Raw genomic sequence first — 26019 nt, forward strand, 5'->3', positions numbered from 1 at the left:
AACAGCCGTTCACATGCTGCAGAGGCAGGAAGTGCAGTGTTTAACCTAATGGACAGCTTCTTGATGGTAGAAAATGAGTGAAGAAGGTCAAGTTTTTCAGAAGAAGAGGACAGGTAGCCTTCCAACTCGTTAGTTTTCTTGCTCTTCATCCCGAAAAAGAAATCCTCATCCTCTTCTGGGTCTTCATCAATTTCTGCCTCGGGCTCAGTGTGCTGCCTGATGTAGTCCAGCCCTGTAGAAATGGACAAGGACATCAAGTATGAATACTTATTATATACTGACTCCTATATTTTCCCTTGCTATCTCTAAAATGTAAACTCAATACATTTATTTAGTGTTATTCAAACCTTACCGAGCTGTAGGATGTTTTTGTTATTTGTCCACTTATTTTTGAATTTTGGAAGTAGTATCGATGCAGCAATAAGTTCTGGGTCCTTCTTTATGTCCTGAAACCGCTTTTTCAGACCATCTTGCAGACAATGGAGGAGTGGGAGGCAGACTTTAACAGATGACTCCATATAGACCAACTTCTCTTCCAGAAAGGAGATGGTGGGTAGTAGCCAGCCCATGTAGGCATTTGTCTCTGACTGGAGAATGTTCATCGCAGCTGCCATAGGCTTCATGACATTGACATACTCCTCCAGGAACGATATCTCTAGAGGGCTGAACCTTAAATTGAAAGGGTAAAGGATATTAAGAATTAAAATGAGAGTGAGTCAACTAAGAATGAGTGAACAGAATAAGACATTTGTGTGAGTGAGATCAAGAGAGTGTATGTGCATCTAAATGAGAATGTGAGTGAGAGAGAGAAAGAGTGTGTATGTGTGTAAGAGAGAGAAAACATTCAGTGAATTAATCTTACATCTTGACTTTGAATTCTGAGCAGACATTCCTCAATGCGGCTTCACCTTTTTCTTTGTAAATACGGTCTAACCTCTGAACAGCCAGGAATGTAGAATTCCAACGTGTGGGGATGGGCCTGATGAGTTGGAGATCACACTCTTGGTCTGTCAGGGAAATAACCCTTAACCTAGGACTGTATTCATTACCTCAGAATTGAGACTCAGCACAAACCAGAATAAAGTTAATACAGACTTTTACTCTTGGCCATAGAGGAGTGTCGTAGCCAGATCGCTCCAAGACAGACACTAAACCCTCTCCTACAAGTCTGGTGTTTTATTAAAGAAGATTCACATAGGTTTAAACATAAAGACACTCCCTAATTCCTTTTTTCACTTTGAAGTTAGAAACAGTCTTGCTTAGCTCCTCTCCATACCGTATTTAAAAATAACCTAAACAGTCTGTTGACATGTAAGTTACCCAGCCCCTCATAATTCAGATAACTTAAAACAGTCTGTGACATGTAAGTTATCCGGGCCCCTTTCTCATACCAACCCGTACAAGGCAAGCAGACTTTTCGTCGCCACTGGAACACAGACAAAGAAACAAGAAATTCCTACAATAAATGAGAATACTAATAGTTAACCATAAATGATAAATTCCTATATAGAATTGAATAATTCCTTCACATTTCCCTCCTGTTTTTCATTTAACTATAAACCAGTATATAATCATCAACCTTGTACATCAATTTCACAGTAGGTGCAAGACTCTGTGGCTTTTAGGCCTCTCCAGGTCTCCGTCTAACCATCAGACGACCATGTGTTGGGCAAAGCTGAAAATTGGACTCATCAGAGAAAAAGAACTAGGAGACCCTCCAGTCCGCTTTGGTTCAATCCTTATGGTCTTTTACAAACCTCAGCCAGGCAAAGTACAACGTTGTCCTGCAAGAAAAACTTGCTTCCTTTTGCTCTGACAATGTTCCCCAACTCTGAGAAGTGTTTTTTCCAGCAGGGCAATGCTCCATGCCACACAGCCAGGCCAGTAAAGGTGTGGATGGAGTATCACCAGATCAGGACCCTGTCATGGCCAGCCCAATTTCGAGACCTGAATCCCATAAAAAAAACTCTGAAATGTGATCAAGAGGAAGATGGATGGTCACAAGCCATGAAAAGAAGCCGAGCTGCTTGAATTCTTGCGCCAGGAGTAGCATAAAGTCACCCAACGGCAATGTGAAAGACTGGTGGAGCGCATGCCAAGACACATGAAAGTTGTGATTTTAAATCAAGGTTATTCCACCAAATATTGATTTCTGAACTCTTCCTAAGTTAAAGCATTAGTATTGTGTAGTTTAAAAATGAATATGAGCTTGTTTTCTTTGCATTATTCGAGATCTGAAGACACTGCATCTTTTTTGCTATTTTGACCAATTGTCATTTTTCTGCAAATAAATGATCTAAATGACAATATTTTTATTTGAAATTTGGTAGGAATGTTGCCAGTAGGTTATAGAATAAAACTAAAATGTACATTTTACTTTAACACATACCAACAAATAGTAAAACCAGAGAAACTGATAATTTTGAAGTGGTCTCTTAATTTTTTCCGCGGCTGTATGTATAGCCAACACCTATGTTTACAAGAGTTTCAGAGTTCAAAGGTCTTAGCTCGAAATCTTAACAATGTTTTTTTGTACAAATTCTGAGCACCTCTGAATAAAGGTATTTGTAAGGGTCATTAAGGCCCAATCTCGATTCTTCCCCTTGCCCCTTTGTCTTTGTCTTAACCCTAGCACTTGCAAGTGTAAGGGCCAAGGGCTGAAAACTTTCCCCTATGAAATGAGACGCCACTCGGTTTCGGGTACGTCACTTGGTTTCGGGTACATCATCATACATCGTTGCCAGCTGGCTGCTACGTCACCAGAGCGCCGAAACGCTCATGGTTACAAATATATATGTATACGACTGTATAGAGCACGAAACAAGACTGTCGTCATTTTTTAATGAATTATAAGCCAAAAAGACTTACATTTGTGGGACTCCCTCTGAGCTGCTGCCGCCATCCTTGAAGATGTAGCATCTAGCTAGCAAGCTACCATATAATCCAATGAAGTGGTGGCATACGCGTTAGCTGTAACCTAAAACTACTGGTTGAAAGCTTCAGTTAAGACCTACAATACTCTGCATCGTTCGTGTAGCACATTTCAGATCAAACCGAGTCATTATAAACATATAAAAAGTTGTGTAGATAGCTTTATTCATGTAAAATATTCCTCACTTCAAGCAGCCATGTTTTTTTGAAAATTCCCGTGCTGGTTTCGCTGTGTGCTCTGGGATAGTGCTTGGAGGAGCAAGTAAGGTCTGGGATTATCTTGACTCCAAGGGCCATATAGCCCTAAATCTTATCCCTTAATCTTGATCAAATTGGGTATTGAGACACCACTAGCTCTCACATGAACGCGCAACTTCAAGGGTAAGGGGGAAGATAAGGGGCAAGGGGAAGAATCGAGATTGGGCCTTAACATTTTATTTAAATACAATTTGATTGTACTACATTCCTTTTACTCTAATGTTGTTATTGCTGATGTCCTCTATAACATAATCATATAAGCCACTTGTGCATCAATACTTATAGCTAGGGGAAATATACAAAAACATCAAGGCATGTTAGACTTCCTAAAAAAGTCAAACAGGCCTCTGTCCCTGAAGGGTTAAATATGGCGGTATTGTGAAATATAGGGAATAGTTTTTTCAAGGAAAGGATCTGTGCCTTTGACAGTGGCTGTTGTTTGTATATGGATATTTAGGGAATGAAACAGGAAACGTGAGGTCCAGAAATGTGTGTGTCCGGAAATAATGTCGTATGGAAATTATGTCGTAGCGGACCAATCATGGCCAAGGGGTATCCGTAGCCATGAATGGACCGACAGAAATTTTTGCGGGCACACAGAGAGCTGTCCAGGGGCTCTGGAGAGCATGGAGAGGGCGTTCCACCTACCTGAAGGCGTTTCTATGTGCTCGAGAACGCGTTGTACGGATGAGCATAATTCCGCCTTTACAGAGATGGAAAGTAAAAGAGCACAGGATCTCCTAGTTATACAGTTAGGCCTATATTGAGTTAGGGCCTCTTATTATTATTGCAAAGCAATTAGGGCTGTCAACGAATATTCTAAATTCGAATATACATTCGAATAGTTTTTAAAAACAGAATTTCGAATGTGAAAATTAATATTTGAATGTAAAAAAAAAACACATCAGCGGCAGCAGGGCGCGACTGTCTGCTTTGCAGATGGTCGCGCGCCTGAGGCCAGGGACAGGTCACAGGTGCCGCACTAAAGCGAAAGGTCTGAGGACTTGGCCATTAGTTAGTTTACTTATTTGTGTTGGTAATATGTTGTTAAATATTTTTAAACTTAAATAAATAACCTTCACAATTAGTTATGTCTTGTTGTATTAGTTATTGTCCTGTTATTGACGTGCCTTATGCGCAACCAAATATTCGAATATGTTCGAATATATGTGGGGTTTTTTTAATGGATTATTCGAACGTCATTTTTGAGCAATTTTGACAGCCCTTAAAGCAATGCACTGTACTGTTCTTCCTGCTTAATGGTGTTTTAAGCCCTCACCGTCGACTTCAAGACAGCAGCTGCCTGGAAGGCGCATCCCTACTCCTACCCTCACAAGCTTGGAGCAGTCTGTTAAATGATTGGCTCAGGGGGTGGGAGGCGGGACGCGCCTTCCAGGCAGCTGCTGCCTTGAAGTCTACGGTGAGGGCTCAAAACACCATTAAGCACGTGGCTCAAGAGGGTGTAGCATTTTAGCTTGAAATGCCCATTTCGTACAACTTTTAAATGGCTATTAGCTCTCGCAGAAAAACGTAGACATGACATTTAGTTGTACATGACCGAATGATGTAACATTGAATAATCTAGGCTTAATGCATGTTTGCGTTCAATATTCATGTTTGTTTTTATTGAAATGTGTGGTTTATAGTCAGGAAAGTACAGTATATCCTGTTCTGCTTAGGATCTATAGTTTAATGATAAATACATCTACTACTAATACTATGAATCTAATAACAATCAATATAATAAAATATATGTTTGAAATATTAATATATCATGATAATAATATATCTATATTTATATATAATGTATCGTGATAATCCATCACAGATTAATTTTACTTTTCATAGCCAACTGATATTCTGTCGTGACTATGTTCACTTAGAGATGTCATGATTTTTGAATATTTCTAATGATTTATGCGACTATTGTCTTTCCATTGTTTTATCTGTGCATTGAAGTAAGGTGTTACTACTGGCAGAAGGTGTTGATGAATAAAAGCTGTTTGCTAACCACCATTAACCAACAAAAGAAGAAGATTAAGAATTACTTTAGCTGCTTTACATACTGCAGTCAGTTTAATTTAGAATACTTAGTAATATTATATTTTAGTGTAAAACAGTTGGGAGTTCCTTTTTGAGGGAAGAAACATGCAGTAATTAACATGTGGACATTTACATGAGGACTTGTTTTATCCTACAGGTTTTCTGTTGCTTAAACATGGATCCAGATCTCACCATCGTCCTTCTGGGGAAAACTGGAGTTGGTAAAAGTGCTTCAGGAAACACCATTTTAGGACGAGCAGCGTTCGAGTCAAAGTCTTCTTTGCAACCAGTGACCAAAGTCATTTCTGAAAAAACGGGTGAAGTGTTTGGGAAACAGATCTCAGTGATCGACACTCCAGGAATATTAGGATCAGAGGAGTTGATCAAAACCTGCTGTCAGGAACTCCTGCAGTTCTCCACACCTCATCTGTTCCTGGTGGTGTTAAGCATGAGTCGGTTCAGTGAGGAGAACCAGAAGGCTGTGGAGGCAGCGGTCAGAGTCCTCGGGCCTCAGGGCTGCAGAGAAAGTTACCTGCTTTTCACAGGTGGTGATACCTTAAAAGACATACATACACTGGATGATTGCATACTCGAAGATGATGAAGGTCCACTTTCAACTTATGCTGTTAAAGGATTTGAAGGGAGGCATCACCTGTTTAACAATCAATGTGGGGGACGAGAACAAGTTCAGGAATTGCTGGAGAAGTCAGGCCACCTCAGTTCCCTTCAGCAACTCTCTTCACCAGGTACCAGGTTCACATACACCGTATTTTCAGACTCTCAGTGAGGCCATTATTGCACAAAGAGAAGCAGGGGCCAAAATCAGCAAACATCCTTAGGGCTCAGATACACATACGCGTTTTTGTAAAAACGGGACGCGAGCAAATGCATTGATTCCTATGGTACGGCGCGTTTAAAGCGTGTGCCCCTTCTCCACCACGCGTTGCGTCTTTGAAGTGTTTTTAAGGTGCGCTTAAAAGTTGAACTATTCTCAACTTTCCAGCGCAAGGCAGGGAAGCGCACCGCTTCTGTTTTGGCCGCCGCACTTTGCCAAGGCGTTACTGAAGCGTTTCTGCCTGAAAAAAGACGCGTATGTGTATCTGAGCCCTTAGACTGCATGTGTGCATGAAAACTTTTATGCTAAGTCACACTGACACAGGACATGGGCATCACCATAGGTTACCCATCAACTTGCGTTCATACAGACAAAATGTGTATTTTCATAGACAGAAATTACATTTCATGTGAACATCACACCTTTTACATTTTAGAGAACAGGTCAACTTTTGTTTGGTAAACCAAGGTGTAGATAGGCCCATATAAAGATTTCCCACAACCCCTTTTTGGATACTCACACATTTCCCTCTAAACGAGTACATGCAATTGATAAACATAAACCTGACATTTCATGTATGGAAAACTGTTGATGATGAAATAGGAAAATAATGGTAAAACAACAGAAAATTCTAAACTGCTCAAGGGGTTCACATACTTTCAAGCAGCACTGTATACCATTAACAGATAATAAAAAATGTGCCAATAACAGTTCATTAATCTAATGACCAGATAATCAGTCAACCCCTACTCCTTCATTTGTCATGAAATAACAAGGGAACTGGCCACTCCTGGAAATTAAACTGCTTATCAGTCTTATTGTACAATTCCATCCTTAGGGCTGTCTTGATCATGAAATTGTACTTGATGAAGAATTGGCATAGAAATAATTGAGATTAGTGATTTAATTGTCTCTGTTTGTTAATATTATGTCACTTTTTTAGTAAAAGCCTAAAAAAAGTTAATTACTTCACATACCCTAGCGTTACTGTGCTGGGCTTTGCAACTAAATTCAGTCAGTCAGATGTTGGGAGTTAAATGCCTTGAGATGAGCAGTTGTTGACGCTAATTCATATTTACTTGAATTAAAGCTGAAAGTCTACACTCCAATCGCATTTTAATGAATTCATCTTGGATCCATTGTGCTGGTGTACAGAGGCTAAATTACAAAAATGGTCTCACTGTCCAAATACACGTGGACCCTGTATGCTTAGTTTCAGGGTGACTTCCACTTTCTCAGGTAAAATCATCTATGAAGTTCATCCAGAAAAAAACTCCATAAACCTACTTAAAATCAGAGAAATACTCTACAGAGCTTGCCCGAGAATCGTTGCATTTTTAAGTTGTATATCTGACAGATCATGTAAAAATGATAAAAGGTAAGGTCACATGATAAGGACACAATAAAAAACACCAATGATGGCAAAGTGAAATCAGCAGATTGTAGAATACTTCAGTGGAGCTTTGTTTTATATAGTTACCAATACAACAGAGAAGTAATTCGAAAAAGTTTTAAAACATAAAACCCCGCGCGACCCATTTTAAACCCAAGTTGACCCTCCCACTAATGCTTTCTTCGCAGGAGGAAAACGGTTTCTACTAATATCATTTTTGCAAAAAATATTTGTCTGTGGTCAGTAATAACACCAAACAACAACACTGTGACATTGTTGTGGCTCCACTTGCTGCACAGTCTCTGCTGCTCTTTACTTTCTCCCAGTCTTGACCGCATCTAATGCCTCAACCACCTTTAGTAAAAGTGTCTCTCAACAGCTTTGAGGACAGTCTTCGGAAAAAACCTTTAAGAGATATTTTGGAGAATTGTTAGTGCTGAAATAAGATCCTTTATTAATCCAGGCCCAGGTCTCTGTTTGAGAGAGCCTGCTGTTAGATCAATTGACCGATCGCCAAGGCCCCGCCCCCTTAGTTACTGTTGCTACGTCCGACACAATTCCCGGAACTGTCAGCCCAAGCGACATGGGGCCTGATTTACTAAGATTGCGACCGCAGATTAAGCTGCGGTCGCAATCTTAGTAAATCAGGCCCCATGTCGTTCGTCATTAACGCACAGTGTTTTTGCGCATTTTCCGTGGTATTTATTTAGGAAGAGAAAATTAAGGTTCAGCTAAGAGGAGGTAAATATATTGGTTCACGTTCACTCAATCACTGAACCTGATTCAATGTGTGCGCTGTTATATTGTTGTTCTGCCTGCCATCACCTACAGCGAGATGTTTAAAAGAACACGATTATAAAGAATATGCTATTGGTGGCATTAATGCATAAACTGTCTATTATAACAATATAGATGTGTACATGGCGAGATTAATAATTTCTACAAGGGACATGGGATCACTACAATGTATATGGACGTGGGTGCAATCAATGGTTCCAATTACGTTCGGAAAGTTTGCGCTTTCAAAAAAAGTCCTGTTTGATGTCTCTAATTTCAGCTATGGCAGAGGGGAAATGTATTGACCAGTGCGCCGTAGCAGTGCGTTGAGTACCTGGGTGAATATTTGGCTGAGTGAAGGCTGAGATATACCAACTGCTGATGCTATAACTGTTTGAAATGATCCGATGCCAATATTTGCAATGTTGTCCGGAGTTTAACAACTGATGGAATGGAATGTGATCTCCGGTTGGAGGGTTCGATGTCATCTGTGATCTGGTTCAGTAATTGAAGTATTGCGTGTACTCAAATGCGCCCCCTTAGTAAATACCGTTTTATGTTTACGAACGCTATTTTACGCCAGAAATGGGCGCAATCCTGTTAGTAAATCAGGCCCATGGTGAGGACCAGGACAAGCGCTATATCTGTCAGTGTGAGCGATTCGTTTTCGAGGGACTGCCGTTTTAAAGGGACTGCCATATGCAGTGGAAGGTGTATCCAAAATATTAAGAGCAACAACGAAGGGGACACAACAATAATCGAAGCAAAAGCATACAGGTCTCAATAAAAAATAAGAAACCCCACAAACTCTTCATTCAATGCAACCAGCACAACCTTGTAGACTAGTCATGTTCTTTCACCACTGGGTAAGATCTGTATAAAATATTTCAAGCTAGCTAATAACCTACAAAGATTCTTTATTCGTATTATTTATTCTGTCTTTGGCGAGAGACTGGAGAGGTATCTAGCTAGCTAGCTAGGATGGCTGCAATCTAGAGAACAATACAGTAAATTAGCAGTGTGGAGCAAGATAGCTGCTAGTAACGTTATTGTTCAAGGGATGTGTGTGCATGTTGCTGAAATTATTTCACAATAATTTCGATAACATCGATAACAACAACAATCGCCACCATTTTCTTTATTTATTGGTGCCACCAATAAATAAAGCAGGATTCCAGTCAATGGAAAAATGGCCTCTCCCCACGGGCAATTGTTGTTGTTTACGATTTTCTATCAGTTCTCACCACACAACGACGTCTCATCTTTGCTCCTTGAATGTTGAATACCTAGCGATAGCGTAGTTCGCTAGATAGATGGCTAGCTGCGAGCAGCTTAATTTACTTTAGAGAAGACATATCGTTGGTTTCGTATGTAACCATAGTTCTATGAATAGTGGAAGACCGCCAGAGGCAGTTTAAACATAGTGGAAGACATCATGCGCCGGCGCATTGGCTGCGAGAACGTATTGATTGATTGTCATCTTGTGACACGTGACGCCCTAAAGGTATATAGCCTACACCTGCGTCATGATCTTTCTGTTTTGAGAGTCCTGCCCCTTTCCGACAGGCCCCAAAACGGACAAATAGTTGGTCTGTCGTGCGCCACTGAGCAGTCGCTGAGATGTACCGTTCTAAAGCACGTTCTGGGCACAATTGTAAGCATGAACCCTCATCAAAACAAAAAGCAGCCAAAGTGATGATTAGCAAATTGCGGGGACTGCACTTTAGGCAGAAAACAAGGGTTAGGCCACATAGTAACCTGGTTGTCATTTGGCCCTTACCTCATACATGGAGCACTCACTGAGAGGGCGTAGAGTTCCCCAACTCTTTTGGCAGATGTGATTGCCAGCAAGAACATGGTCTTAAATGAGAGCCACTCGATGTCAGCATGTTCCAGTGGTTCAAGCGGTGTTAAACATAAGCCGTCAAGGACACTGTGCAAGTCCCAAGGGGCAGAAACAACCCTCGGCTCTGGGTGTAATCGCTGTGCGCCTTTCAAGAAAGCCACCACTAATTTGTGAGCACCTAAGGAAACTCCCTCCACAAGTGCCCTATGGGCTGCAAATGCCGCAACATATACTTTCAGTGTAGCTGGAGAGCGTCCCTCATCGTGGAGATGTTGGAGGAACTCAAGTACTGCTGTCACAGGACACCCAGAAGGATCTAGGTTGTGAGTATTACACCAAGCAGTGAAAAGTTTTCATCTGTTTGCATACATTGCTCTTGTGGACTGAGCACGGGCATTCAGAACAGTGTGTTTAACCCCCTCTGTTACGGCTGGGAACCATAACATAAAAGAGAGGACACAGGGCTCGAAAGTCTAGGGGAAATGTATTATACAAATGGCTGGCAAACAATTATGCCAAACAAAACGGGGTAGCGTGGCAGCGGCAACGAGACAAAGGGATGCAGGGGTGAACTGGAACACGGGCGTAAGGCACGACGCATCCGAACGGCCTCGAGAAGGAAGTCTCCCCTTGCTGGAATGCTGCAGGGGTTTTTAAGGTGGAGGCCCCGCCTCCCAATCAGGACACAGAATAGGGAAATAGAACGGGGAACAGAAAGCAGCCACCAGAGGTAGCCAAATAGGAGGGAAACGTAACACCCTCCGAACAGCCCATGACACTTTTGTTCCCCCCAGTGGCCAAACCCAAAGTTTCAGCCTGTCGGGGCAAGGGTGCCACAGGGAGCCCTCCATCTGCGACAGTAAGTCCTTCCTCGAGGGAAGTGGACTGGGTGGCCCCACTGTTAGAGTCAGCAACAAGTGAAACCATGGCATGCTCGGCCACCTTGGAACGATCAAAAGCCCATTTCCCGAACCCGACTGAGCACTGCCCAGATAAGTGGTATCGGTGCGAAGGCATAAAGCAAGAAGTCTGGCATTTCGTGGGACAGAGCATCCCTGCCAAGAGACTCCACCTGTTCTGCAAACTACAGGGTGTGTGTGTGGTTTCCTTCGAGGCAAACACGTACACTGCTGCTGCACTGTACGTGTTCCAGATTAGCTGCATGATTTCTTTGTCCAACCGCCAATTTGCCGGCTTTGGTCCCACTCGGGACAGCGAGTCCGCTGTGATGTTGAGGTGACCGGGAATGTGTCTCGCACGTAGGGACAGGAGACGTGTCTCCGCCCAAGTCAGAAGTGCCAGTGCCAGCTGAAGGGAGGGGAGAGACCTTGTGCCTCCCTGATGATTTCTGTGAAACAACACTGAGGTGTTGTCGGTCCTGACTAACACGTGCTTTCCCACCAGGGCATGATTGAAGTATTTCAGAGTCAGGAAGACTGCCTGCAGTTCCAGGATGTTGATATGGCGCCGGTCTGATGAGAGGGTCCCACTGACCACCTCTCTGCGTGCAGGAGGTGGACCCATACTCACTCCGGACAGTAGGAAGTCCTCCTGCCGCCATCGGAGTAGACATGTGTCTACAACTGTCGGTCACCCGCACCATAGTCCATCTGTGGTGGACTGCTGACAGGTGTAGCGCAATTAGCCTCCGCTGAAAAGGTTGTAAGTGCAGAAGCCCCAGCTGAATGACAGTGGTTGCTGCCGTGAGCAGCCCTCAAGCCTCAATAGTTGGATGTACGGGGTCCTGTGCCCTGTGTGGACTCTCGCTAGAGCTGCTGAATCGCTTCCAGTCTTTTCTCCCAGTTGACCCTGAGGCCCAGGGCCGTGACATGGTGTATGAGGTGATTGGCGTTGGCAGTTGCCTGCTCTGGGGTCGCTGCACACAGATGCCAATCTTCCAGGTAAGGCAGAACTAAGATGCCCTCCTGTTGCAACGGTTCCAGAGCCGATTGTATGAATTTTGTTAAGACGCGAGGCGCCAGAGAAACCCCGAAAGGAAGGACTCTGAACTGATAGGTCTTTTGCAGAAAACTGAACCGAAGAAACTGTCTGTGCTACACTGCAATAAAATAGGCTTCCTTCAAATCTATTGTGATGAACCATGCACCCGGCTCTATGGCTCGAATCACATCCGCTGTGTGCAACATACAGAACGGAAGACGCTTGAGGAACCTGTTCAAACGCCTTAAATCCAGGATTGGTCTGAACGTGCCATCCTTCTTTGGAACAAAAAAATTATGGGAGTAGAATCCCCCCACACAAACCTGAGGATCCAGCTCCTCTATGGCACTCTTTTGCAACAACTGCTGAACTTCTGCAGTAAGGGCAAGAACCTGACATGCGTCCTTCACTACAGTGGGACGAACATGAGCGAAGGGTGGTGGTCGGTGGCAAAACTGCAAATTATAGCCTTCCTTGAGTGTATCGAGGAGCCAAAAGTTGGTTGTTATTGTCCTCCAGCGTTGAAGCTGGAGCGCTGAAAAATTAGCTGCCGTCGGCCCCAGCCTGTCAACGGCGCCTGCCTGCTGATTCGTTGGCTCTGGGGGGGCGCTGAAATGGTGGCTGCCTCGCAGGCAGTGGATGAAAGCGCGCACTCACAGGAGCTCAGAACCAAAACCACCACGTGGCTGCATTGGTACACGCTGCATTGCGTGGCGGGGTGCATGTATGCCTGGCTGCGGCTTTCTGAAGGCTTGGCGACGATCAACATGCTGTGAGCGTGACTCGGTTACACGCATCCTCCTTTCCAAAGCCTCCTGTGCGAACAGGTGACCAGGTAGCAAAGGTAACTGACGCAGGTTGTTACGACACCCTTCAGGCCAGCCACACCTGTCGTCTCCCAGTGCCCTCCCACAGTCACTAGCTATTGCACCGAGTGCTTGGAGGGAGGCATCAAGGGGACCAGACATAGCCACATCTTGAGGGGCTGAGTCAGAGGTGGAATGTAATGCCAACAGCAAATTACCCATTGTGTTGCCAAGGCGTCCAAATCTAGCAACAGTGTTGTAGGTCTTGACCAGAGCATCATCAGTACGTCTACACTCCTTATTGGGGCAGCGCACATCTTGCCGTAGAGCTTCATCGGGAGAAACCATGCGAGAAGCTACACAAGGCATCGCAGGCATTGAGCCAAGACCGGTGGCATCTGGTCAGCTCAATGCGAGTGCCATGCTGATGTTGCCACGTAGTGAAAAAGCCACAGAAGAGACTTCGCTCCCAGTGCCTGCCTCACTGCCACTAGTTAAGTGCAATAAGGACCGCTGTGATGGTGCTAGCATTGCATCCATGGGAGGCTGACCATGGGGTTCAGCAAACAGAGAATCTGTGGCTGCCACTGACAGAGCATCAGTATCTTGTGGCTGCATGTCAGGGAAATGATCAGGCAAGGGGAGTGTGAGCATGAAACTGTGCTACAGCTCCTGCCTGTTTTATGTGGTCTTCAGCAGCTGTTATGGCAGGATCTGCCAGAAGCGCTTGCAGCTTTTGAACAGTCGAAGTCAGTTCATCCATTCGCTTTGCCAGCTTAGTGCACTGTAAAAAGTGTGGCCTAGCTAAAATTAAAAAAATTGATGTCCATTTGTTGCATCGAAAATATTTGACTTCACAGAATTTAAATTAAGTCGTTTGTTACAACATGATTATTTAATTTTGACTCAAACCATATTACTTCACTTGACCCAATCTTAATTCTTCACCTTTATCCAGGTTAAATTATTTACATTTCAGTTTTGGAACCAAACTAATATATTGAAATTGAACCAAACTAATATCCTGGCATTCACACCAGTTAATTCATTGCCACAGTGATTTTTTTTAAATTTTTTAATTTTATTTAACCTGGATTCAAAAATCATTTGCATTACTCATATCAAACTTTACAACACACTAGACAACACACTCGAGCAACAGGAGTTTTTTAAAAAGTAATTTATTCCTCAAGAGTAAAAAAGGAGAAAAAACAAAAACTTGTGTGCTTATTGAATATTGTTCTAAAAAGGGGTGTACCAATTATTGTTTTACTGTTCATACACATCTGAACTTTAAATTAAATATTTATTAATTTCTCGAAGGAGTTTTGCATCTCTAAACATCATATAGAAAATACTCAAATCCCAACAAAACGTAACAGCCTTAAAGGCAACATCACTCCATGAAAATGACCCCATACAACCAATTGACACTGAGATGTTCTACCTCTAAAATAGAATCTGGTGGCAACTACATACTACCTCAATGTAAAGTGCACAGTGATAATGAACACACCTGTTGAAAAGTAACTTGAGCTTACAACATAAAAGTAATGCTAAGAATATAACTTGAGTATGACTTGTCTGTATCAGTGTTTCGTGAGACGAGGCTTGCACACAAATATACGTACACTACTGTGCAGTTTTGAGTTCACCACTGAGTTTACAAATCTTGGAAGTCATCTTGTTGCAACCAAGCTCCATCAGGATCTTCTGAAGGGCCTCAAAGAAGAACCTGAAACCCTGTGGATATTCCATGTTAAGAGCATGGCAAAGTCCAAAGAGCATTACCACTCCTGCTGCAACAGAAGACAACTCATTGAGGACTTCCACACCATCAATGATAATCCCAACGTTTTGGGGCTGTTGTAGAAGGCTTAAATTCTCTCTGAAGACGAAGACTGCCATGGTGGTCCTCTCCAGCTCCTGCTCAGCTTGATCTTTCTGGGAGACCTGAGGCAAAATATACGAAATATGCAACTGAACAACTGTCTGGCACACCTCTTTTATCACTACATATAATGGCATAGGTCGTCTCCCATGATTAATAAAGTTGAATCATCATTGTGACAGAATATATATGGACATACCATGTATTCCTTTATTAGGGCCTCAACACGTTCTCCCAGGTGGATGATGAGAGCTTTGAGGATACACTCCCTTCTGACATCGGCATCAGCACCCTTCAGGGACAATCAAAACGGTTACTATGCAATGTGTAGGCTAGTCTAGCTACTCAATTCCCAGCTCTACTATAAACAGTGCTTTTACAGTGTGCATCTGGTCAATATTGAATCCATGGCAGACTAATTGAAAGCATAGTGAAAACGTTAAGCCATTCTAAACTGCTGTATATGTTGGTTTTGTATGAGCAACCATTAAACATACATGGGACTACTTCATTATTTCTCAGATGTTCATAGATATGTTGGGAAAAAACGTGCTCAGTAGAAAGCTGATCGTTTCCACAAATGTAACACTTGAAAGAACAGTGTCTTTGTTGGGACTCCAGAGAAGCATGATTTCTAGAGAGATGTTTCTGAAGACCATTCCATGTCTTGGACGAACAGGGACAATGTGCGTGGATGCATGGATAGGGACGCCGCCTACCGTGAAACCGATGGTCAATTCTCAAGTGTTTCAGTATCTCCGATCTTTTAGAAAAATGCACGCTGCAGTCTTTGCATTTCCACATCCAAACTGAAAAAAAGAAAAGCAGACTAGTAAATATTTAGAATCCAATGAACAGAAATCTTAAATAAATCGCTGAACTTGAACATGAGGTATCTTTTGATAAACTGACATTAGTTAGTTAGCATTTGCTAACATGCATCTAATTCTCTGACATGCTAGCCTCAGACTTATGGTCACTAACTGAGAAGGCGAAGAGTGAACAGTTGAACTTCAACTTTATTCTAGCGTAGTCTGTGTTTTATTTTATTTCAATGTCACCAACCTGCTGTAATGAGCTTCACGATTAAACTACGATAACGGCTCTGGTGAATAACCACACATGATGAACTAATTGCTAATATGGCTTAAAACGTGTTAAGCTAGTCAAGTTCACTAGCTAACCATGCTGGAAGGGATTGGTAACTAACCATGCATTAGGCCTACCTTGATTAATTCCAGCTACACCCCAACAATGTACACTTAGTTATATTTCTCATGAAATACGTCTAAGTTCAGAAATTACACCACATTTAACACGGCGAAAAACGAGAGCGTTTACTGGGATACCCAAATTTAGCCGAGACCGATCAGCTTGCTATCCAGGTGACATTAACTCAGTCTTTTGCATTAATAAACTTGTAGGCTTGTTAAGACACGTTTACATCAGCTTAGGTTAGGTTAGTACTCACCGCAGGTTTATTCTTCGATGAAATGCAAGTAGGACGTTAATCATTTTTTCTTCCCCATGCCGAAACGGACGGAGCTCTGATAAGCACTTCTCCCCAACGTCTAACCGTTCTACTGTAAAGTGCGCACGCGCAATTCATGTTTGACTCAAATTGAAAATATTACATTCTTATCTCTTTCCTTTCAGTATGTTTTGAGAGGAACCAAAATATTTGCTTTATGTCCTTCAGAAGTGTAATTAATTCAGTCAATCAAAATTGACACCTCAGAATGCAAAAAGATAGAGTTTCACAACCAAGTCAATAATTTTACAATGTATTCAATGGTAGTTATTGGCTTGAATGAACAGCTCCGTGCTTCACTTTTTACAGTGGATGAAGCTCTGCGCTTTGACTTTGAATGCTCCCTGTCCTCAGAGTGCCCACGTTTTGTACCACGCTGCTTACCTGTCGCTGTTGCCAAAACTCCCGATGTATTTGGAAAGGCACTGGACAAGCGGTGTTGATGCCGCTGAAGCGGAATAATGCTGCATTCAGGGCAGGGGTTAGATAGTGCTGCTTCGAGATGCTCCATGCCCAAACACGAAGGACAGCGGTCATGCCCATCAAACATATCCATCCCAGCAAAGCATTGCGTGCAAAAAGCAGAATGCTCCATTGTTGATGCAGTGTTCCGAAAAGCGCTCAACAATGACACAGAGCTGACACGTCGGTTATGTCTTAAATTGAGTTAGTAACTGCAAAGTTAGGCTAATATTTTAACAAACCAACTAGTAACTAATTAGTCTATTATACAACCAAACAAAGTTCTTTGCCAGGCGAGAATGAAAAAGAGAAAGATCATGACGCAGGTGTAGGCTATATACCTTTAGGGCGTCACATGTCACGAGATGACAATCAATCAATAAGTTCTCGTAGCCAATGCGCGGGCGCATGATGTCTTCCACTACGTTTTTTATATATTGAGTTGGTAGTGGGGTCTCCCACACTGTTTAATCCACAGCAGGCTCCTTTCCTCCTGTGTTTTGGGCTTTGGAAATGTGAGAAAAAAACCAATGCGTCCCTCCTATCTCTCAGGGTACCTTGTGTCAGATCTAAGGGGCCCGTAGGCATACTGTTTCACCATGCTGCTCAGACCTCAAAGTTGTCGGACCCTCTTCTCTTAGTAGTGGTTGCTAAGGTTTGATTGGACAAGGGCCGTTCTAGGGGGGAGTTTCGCGATTGGTAAATTCCTCTCAGTCAGTTGAGTGGAGTGAGCACTGTCATTTTAAAGAACCACATTTTAACACACAGTTAGCACAATGAATTGATGATTTTTTTTTGGTCTTGGTTGCTGTCAGTCTGGGTAAAAGCTGTTTGTAGGAGAAGATCCTCATCATGGAAAGTAATGTTTTTTATCAAATTGTGTTCTGTCTTCTAGCTTCAGTCAGTCAGGAGGAGAGGAGGATCGTTCTTCTTGGTCGAGCTGGAGGAGGTAGAAGTTTATCAGGAAACACCATCATGGGATCTACGAAGTTTAAATCAGACTGTGACTTTAATGCAGTAAGTAAAGAGATTGTCTGTAAATCAGCAGAGGTAAAGGGTCGTCAGCTCACAGTGGTCGACACTCCAGGATTCACTGAGGCAGTCCTGACTCCTCAACAGCTGTACATCGAAATCATGAAGACTTTTGAACAGGCCAGTCCAGGACCTCATGCCTTTGTTATTGTGGTCAGATTAGGCAAAGTCAAAGAAGAAGACATCAAACTGTTTGAGATACTGCCCACTCTGTTTGGCGATGCTTCTAAGTACACCATGGTGCTCTTTACTGGTGGAGATGAGCTGAGAGGTCAGTCCATTGATCAGATGATCCAGTCCAACAGTTATGTGTCTGAACTGGTCACCATGTGTGGTGGGAGATACAGTGTGTTTAACAACAACCAGATGGGAAACAGACAGCAGGTTAGAGAGTTCCTGAATAAAATAGATGAGATGGTAGCAGCTAGCGGAGGCGAACACTGCACCTCTAAAATGTTCAGGGTGCCTGAGACGTTAAACTTAAAACCAAAACCAACATGGAAATTACTAGAGTTTCTGTTAATTGTGCTGGCAGGTGGAGTGGGAGGTGGAATGCTAGGTGGAATGCTAGGTTTACTGGTAGGTGGGATTGGAGGTGCAGTGTCAGGTATGCTGTACAGTGCCTTGGTCTACATGTTGGCATCAGATGAATAATCCTATGAGAGTAGCAGGCGTGATCACTGTATGTCACAGAAACTGATATGTATGAGATTCTTCCAGACACAAAGATAGAGAGCTAAAGCAACAGAGTAGCTGCTGGGAGCTTGAGTGTAAATTACAGAGGAAATATGATCAGTCATGTTTTAATGTGTCTGTGAGTTCAGATAGAAATCATCCAAAAACTGCAGAATGTGGAAACACACAGCAGCATTCATCTTTATTAACACTTACCAGCTCATCTAATAGGAACGTCAGCTTACACATATCTGAATGGCCTATGCAATTCCTTGGTTATATTTGAAATTCCTTGGTTATATTTTGATGAATTCTTAATTTGAAGCCTAGTGCTCCCGTTAGAGAAAGTAGTGCGTTTTTTGAAGAAAAAAAAACGTTAAGTTGGTTGTCAATGGTAACCATTCAAGAGCATTGATATGGAACGGCGACTTAACTTTTCTACTGGGACTACGTACACCTGATCTCAACTGGTGACATTAATAAAATAAACCTGTCCAAAGAATCATACTTCACACCTTCAACCTCACCACCATGGGCAAGACCAAAGAGTTGTCCAAGGACGTCAGAGATAAAATTGTAGACCTGCACAAGGCTGGAATGGGCTACAAAACCATTGGCAAGCAGTTTGCTGAGAAGCAGACAACTATTGGTGCAATTATTCGTAAATGGAAGCTGATAGAGATTATTTCCAAACACTGTTAATGACTTAAGAATATAATAATCAAGTGACTTGTTTGAATATATTCCTGTGAATTATGTGCTTATGAAAGCAGGAGCATGGCTTTTCTCTCTGTGTGTGTAACTAGAATATTAGGTGCCACTAAGTCTGCATATGAACAAGAGCATGTTAGGACCAGAGGAGATAAGAAAGGAACTGTGCTTCTTCCGACCTTGTGCAAAACTGCCATCCTTGCAAGACAGGGAGCCTCGGACGTGAGAAATCCACCACGTGATCATTCCTGCTCAAAGCTAAACTTCTGACTATATAAACTTTGTGCGAAGAGTTTATCAGGGCTTCACTGTCAGCCTCGGCTGGGAGGGGAGCCCAATTGCAATTGTTGTTGTTTGTCTGTCTAATAAATATACTTTCATGCAGCTCCGGAGTCCTGAACTAACTAGGGTGATTTTTCACCTATCATAATTGGGGGCTCGTCCGGGATTCCAACAACCTCTTCGACTCTCCTTGCTGGGCTAATCATCAGGACCTGAACCGTACGGAGGAATACGAGACTCTGTTTTTCTAAAGACCTCGAACACGAATTGGAAGGGCCTGCCAGCAAGGAGAGCCGAGAGTGAAGGAATTGAATTTGACTATAGGGGGTGGACTCCGAGCTGTCTGTGAGTATATTGGTTGTTTTATGTAAGTGTACGATAGTATATTGATGGAACTGGAATTATTGTTATTATTATAGGTAAAGATGTACTTCTCTGTATCTACAACTCACTCTGAACGTATACTACGTCTGTCTCTCACTGAGATCCAATGCAAATGACATGTGACCCTCCCCCCCCCCTCTTCCTGCTAGAGGCCTTGTGTCCTGGCATCCCCATCCCCCCATAGGTGACCCTCTCAAATGTATCCCACCCCCCCTTCTCTTTGTATAAAACCTGATAGCATACTGCATCAGGTTAGACCGTTCTTGAACCAACAGCGAGAGGGGTCTCCATGCTGCAATACAAGCCAACTGAAACCGACTCTGCCTCCTGTCCATTCTTCAACTTTAGCGTGCTATTATTATTCCATTAGATGGTCCTTCGCAAAGCCGGGGGTTATTAACTCTCAGAAACAGCAGAGAATACAAGCCGACGCTTCAAAAACTTTGAACGGAGACGGGTAAGCGAATTACGCTCATTCTATGTGCAGAACTGTTTAAGAGTTGGGACAGTAGAGATTGTACTTGCTGTCTGTTACTGAATTTGAGTTGATCAATTGGTATCTCTTAGGCACTGATATCCGGCACTATGGCGAATTGTGTAAGGGATGGAAGCCTAGTCCTAAAGGATAAAGACTGGTTAAATTATATAATATTTATATAAAGTCTCGGGATACCAACGTTGTAGACTAACGTTGGGTCTGAGAGAATCACACGTCGGTGGTCCAGGTTTGTAGCGCTGTACAAGCTTGGAGTAAGTCTACCATCGAAGGTGCTCTCGTGGGGGTAGCTAGGTGGACCTGTTCGGAAGTGTTTTTCAAGAGAGCTCTATTTACAACTCTGCACATAGAAAAAGTCCCGTTCGCTATAATTGACTTTACTATTCATTATAAGGACCAGGACGGGTCGGTTTCGGTTGGTTTGTTTCAGCGTGATATGTTTGTCTGTTCCGTGTTTCATGTTCGTTGTGTAAGCCTGTGTGCGTCCATCTGTGTTGTCTTTGTTCTTAAAGTGGCCAGGCTTGACTATCAGTGATTCAAACAGCACCATCTATCCCATTGTCTAAATTGATCTAACTTAGCCAGTTAGAAGGAGAGGAGTGAAGACTTTTAACAAAGCCTTCATCCTGGGTGTATATGTTTAAGATACATGGAAATAAGATGCCTTTACGGAAAAACATACGTAAATGTATAGACACATTAGCGGGGCCCACAATATGTTGGAATGCCCCTTTTAAGTAAAATCAAATGAGCTCGCTGTTCAAGTGATCTGTCTGGTAGTCACACAAAGCCAGTGAATGTTGAGGAGGCAGACTTCTGCTAACTCTCTGTGTTCTGTGTTGCCTACATGTTGTAACCAGATTATTAACTTCTCTTGTCTTTGTTTCCCCACGAGTCAGACAACGCGTGTTCTGAGCGAACAACTGCGCAAGCGCTCTCTTGTCTGTGTTTCCCCGCGAGTCAGACAACGCGTGTTCTGAGCGAACAACTGCGCAAGCGCGCGCGCGTGTGTGTGTGTGTGTGTGTGTGTGTGGGCTGGCCAGCCGATGAATGAATGTACTTACACGACTCCTAGCCAATGAATGACTTCAATGCCACTCACTGACTGAGTGAGAATATAGACTGACATACTTTTGACCACTTTTGACTGCTTTGTTTATTGTCTGGTATATGACTTTTGACTGTTTTTGTTTATTGTCTGGTATGATTTAAGTCTGACAATGCCTTGCTTTAACTTGTATTTACTTTTCAAAGGTGATAGCTTCCAAGCTATCATATAGGGGATTTGAAGGCTTGTTGTGACTTATCTGCACTATTTTATGTTGTCTTTTGTTTGTCACAACTGTATTCCTTTTTATTTTTATTTGGTCAAAGTCATGTGCTATTTGTCTTTGTTTGTTTCAACCTTTATTTTCATTTACTCCAAGCCATGTGCCTTGACCCCTTAAGTAATCTTGCAGAATCCTTTTACCAAGCACCCCTCCCCCTCCCCCATATCACAGTCAAATGCAAATGTTTGAATGGCTCTAAAACCCCTCATACTGTTGTGGTTTCTCATGCGGACCCTGAGATCACACACAACACTTTAGGAGAAGACTACCCCTCCCCTGCCCATCTGCAGCCATCAACACACCCTATCTAACACCTCCCTGTGTCCCGGGTGTTTTGGCTCCGGCTGAGGTCATGGACTGTCCAGCTCTCCTCAGAGATACACACTCAGCCTAAACAAAAGGACTCTTGACAACCCTGTGACCACAAAGGAAACCTGAACTCATCAACTGGCCATCCACGTGCTTGGTGTTTCAGCACCTGATTCAGCACGTCTTGCCATGATAGAGACTACCCACCCAGAAAACATGGCAGAAGGACTCTGCATGTGGGCTCTGTGTGCTCACAAGATAACTACTGATGGAACTGCAAAATAGATATTCCACTGTTAAATTGTATCATCCCTATCTGTAACATATTTCGATGTGTCCTGCCCTGATTGGCTGTTGCCTGGTTATTATTGTGTGAGCATATATATGCTCAATTGGGGGACTGATGGAACTGGAATTATTGTTATTATTATAGGTAAAGATGTACTTCTCTGTATCTACAACTCACTCTGAACGTATACTACGTCTGTCTCTCACTGAGATCCAATGCAAATGACATGTGACCCTCCCCCCCCCCTCTTCCTGCTAGAGGCCTTGTGTCCTGGCATCCCCATCCCCCCATAGGTGACCCTCTCAAATGTATCCCACCCCCCCTTCTCTTTGTATAAAACCTGATAGCATACTGCATCAGGTTAGACCGTTCTTGAACCAACAGCGAGAGGGGTCTCCATGCTGCAATACAAGCCAACTGAAACCGACTCTGCCTCCTGTCCATTCTTCAACTTTAGCGTGCTATTATTATTCCATTAATATGGTTCTTGGTTGTTTCGGTTTTGCGTACACTTGTCTTGAAGTGGGGTTGAAAATAACTTTTTGCATGTTTGCCACGGAGTGGCAGGGGAACAGAGTCAAGGACTTTTTCCTGTTTGCCTCGTGTGTTGAATTAATTGCTAGAGTTAAAGAGACTCCTGTGTGTGTTTTTCATGTTTTGGAGCGCTAAGGTTATAAGCACTGTTCACCTTCCCATCACCTTTCTGTCAACCACAAGAGTAGAAGGAACGGAAAGAAGGAAGGGTAGCATTCGTTTTTGTAATGCTAAAGGCTATATGTAAAGTGAAGACACCTGTTGCCAAAGAAAAGGCTAGCGCGCGCTAAGGTTATATAAGCCCTGTTCACCTATCCATAAAGACAAGAAGGAAGGGAACCGTTCATTTTCAAAACGTTGAGGCTATATGTAAAGTAAAGAGACCTGTTGCCTCATGCGGTTGCCTCGTGTAGGCACCCATGTAAAGGATAGCGCTTTATCTGAACTTGAAAACCTTCTAGGCCTATTTTATCCGGATATTTCTGTATACATTCCTGTTCGCCTTTGATGAAGGGAACACACTTTTCACCTTATGTTTTCCTGTTGGGGTCCCCTGGAAGGACTCTGAGTGCATTGTTAAAAAATAAAAAAAGGGCTATAAAGAAGGATATAGTCTGAAACGTATATAGACATACCTGTCTAGCCGGATTTTAACAATAAGAGAAAATGGGAAACAAAGGATCTAAAAATGATGACATATCCCAGTTAGAAGGGGACATGAAACATATGGCAATACAAGGAAATGCTGACTGTGTAATGCACAGACAAATGTGGAAACAAGATTTTGGATTTTAAGGAGTCTCCTTAAGAGATAAAGAAAAAGAGTCATAGATACTCTAATATACTAATACTTGTGTGTTATTTTTCTGTGGGGTTGAGACAAACTTTTTACAATGGGTAAAACCAGATAAATATATTAATAATTTATGTAATTAAAGATTTCTGAGATGCCTTGACCCAGAACCAGTAGGGGACTGATCACCCCAGGGAAATTCCCTGGCCTCAACCTCCTCACAAAACGAGTGAGATGGAGGACCTCTGGTCGGGCTCGGGTTGACTCAGCATTGCGATCTCAAACACAAACTATGAGAGTCTGAAAATAGAAACATAACTAACCCTAATGTGAAGAATAAACTAAAGGTAATTTAAAAGATTTCAATATCAGTTAAAGGAGAAATACATAAAATGACTACAACAAGAAGAAAAATTGACTTAGAAATGGGTAAAAGTGCGTCAAAATCAGAAGACGTACATGAGAAAGAGAATAAGAGATGGATTTAAAATGTCTACAACAAAAAGAAAATTGTAAACAGCTTTGAAAATGTTTTTGCATTATTGGTTGCGCCAAACAGAGAAAAGCTTACGTTAATGGTGGCGAGAAAGCCAATGATTTTTGTTTTGGTTTATTTTGGCAAGAGAGCCAATGATTTTTTGTTTTGTTTTGTTTTGTGTGACTTTGATGCCTGCAGAGCAGTAACCAGAGAATAACATGCACAGAACAGAAAAAGAAAGAGACATCTAAAAGCAGTCATACACATAACCCATTACTTTTGAAGAGTCTGAAACGGGACAGGTATTTAAAATGCAGATAATGTTTCAAAAACATGCCCTACAAACTTCTTAGGAAGAGATATGATGTGGGTTGGACATTAGAATTGTTCCAACAATACATGGGTTTTAGAATAAATTAAACAATGGTGTCCCAAAATGTTATTAGGCATAGAATATACACTGTTTAGCCACTGAAAAAGATTTAAAGAGAATGTAAGCCTGTCACACTAACTACATTAACCTAGATTGATGCATTGGACTAACACAGGATGGGTGGGGGCTGAGTGCTGGCTCAAAAGACTATATTCTCACAGGCCATGAGCTCAAACTTAGCTACAGTTCGAGAGACAGTCAATTGTTGTTGAACATCTTGTGCTGTTCTCCAGATAAGAAGATTTTAGCAGAAACAAGGCCACAAAATGAGCAGCGGTGGTCCACTATAGTAAAGCTATCTTTTAAAAAAAACACCTTTGCCAGACACAAAGAAATACATTATGTATTTTCTGGGAATAACTTAATTTTGTAGATAATGGAATCCTAACCATGCGTTAGAAACACAAATGTTGCAGAGTTTACTTTATTCTCAGACCATGTCAGCTGGAGATATTATTAAAAAGCCTGAAGCGGGAAGGCAAGCATTTGATCACATTAAGAAACTATTGGTTAGTTCTACTGTCTTAGCATATACACGACAAAGCCATTCGTACAAGCTGTAGACTGTAAAAAAATAAATAAAAAAAAAGGAAAAAGGTTATATGATATTTGTGTTAATGCATAAAGTGGGGACTAAAAGTTGAGACCAGTGGCATACTATTCCACACGGCTAGATCAGGTAGCCCAAGCAATGTCTGAATGTTTACAAGCAGGAGTAGCTGCAGCCTTGGCGGTGCAGGCCTCTGCTCCTATTGTACTAAACAGACACTTACACTGAAAGTTCCACATGCTTATTTTTAATTAGATTTTTTTTTTGCTCTCACAGCCTCATATCACTTTGGAGCACTGCGTGACATTTAAGCCAGCTACACTTTTACGTACAGCAGAGGAGAGATAAAAACTATGGCAGCCAGAGCTGACCTACAAGATATGCCTATTCCAAAAGCTGATTTAACTATTGTTGATGGTTCAAGCAAACAAACCTTGAACACATAGCCACTACTTCCACACTATTCCGCACAGGCAGCGGAACTGATTGCGCACACACGTGAAAAAGGGTTTCATTGAGAAACCACAAAGCAGACAAGGCCACTAACCAAGCAGAAAGTTTTATTACTTGTATTTCTTTTATTATGATTTTAGTAATCCAAGAAGCCTATTGGATCATCAGGTTCTGATAAGAGATTGACCATCATTTTACTCCATATATAGCTTTTGCTGCTTGCTTTTACTAATTTTATGTAAAACACTTTCAACTGCAACAACCATCTGACACATACACATTTGAAGAAATTAAGACAGACAATACTAAAAGATATGCTGCAATATTGAGCCATGGTGAAAACATGCCTCAATAAGAGGGGATAGTTAGCATATATTTTTACTTCTTGTTTTTATTTTTTGAGAAAGAAGGTTAATCATTCATCATTGATTTTATATTGTTTTACTTCTTTTTGAATTATGTAGTTTGAAAGATGTTTTAACATTCAGTTATAGATTTTATTGAGTTAAATCCCAAGGAAGAAAGAAATATTGTCTAGCCATAGACAAATCACTG

General features: G+C 42.2%; 3 protein-coding genes across 6 annotated transcripts in view; 2 read left to right on the forward strand and 1 right to left on the reverse strand.

Moving 5' to 3' along the window:
* Nucleotides 1-2902, reverse strand: part of LOC308367315 (GTPase IMAP family member 7-like) — a gene marked incomplete at both ends in the record, with an annotated part of 17776 nt that extends 14874 nt beyond the window's left edge. The window contains 4 exons of the mRNA XM_080841202.1: nt 46-232; nt 353-669; nt 863-1007; nt 2869-2902. Coding sequence (XP_080697328.1) covers nt 46-232; nt 353-669; nt 863-1007; nt 2869-2902 — 683 coding nt within the window. The remainder of the gene's footprint in view (nt 1-45; nt 233-352; nt 670-862; nt 1008-2868) is intronic.
* LOC308366487 (GTPase IMAP family member 8-like) overlaps nt 1-18400 on the forward strand; it is a gene marked incomplete at its 3' end in the record, with an annotated part of 27154 nt that extends 8754 nt beyond the window's left edge. The window contains exons 2-3 of the mRNA XM_080840202.1: nt 5390-5978; nt 17610-18400. Of these exons, the coding sequence (XP_080696328.1) occupies nt 5408-5978; nt 17610-18400 (1362 nt within the window). The 5' untranslated portion in view covers nt 5390-5407. The remainder of the gene's footprint in view (nt 1-5389; nt 5979-17609) is intronic.
* The window catches only part of LOC308366720 (GTPase IMAP family member 8-like), a 97402-nt gene that overhangs the window by 41609 nt on the left and 29774 nt on the right, over nt 1-26019 (forward strand). The gene's annotated exons all lie outside the window — the stretch shown is intronic.

Source organism: Sprattus sprattus, assembly GCF_963457725.1.
Source record: "Sprattus sprattus genome assembly, chromosome: 6".
NCBI classification, from domain to species: domain Eukaryota; kingdom Metazoa; phylum Chordata; class Actinopteri; order Clupeiformes; family Clupeidae; genus Sprattus; species Sprattus sprattus.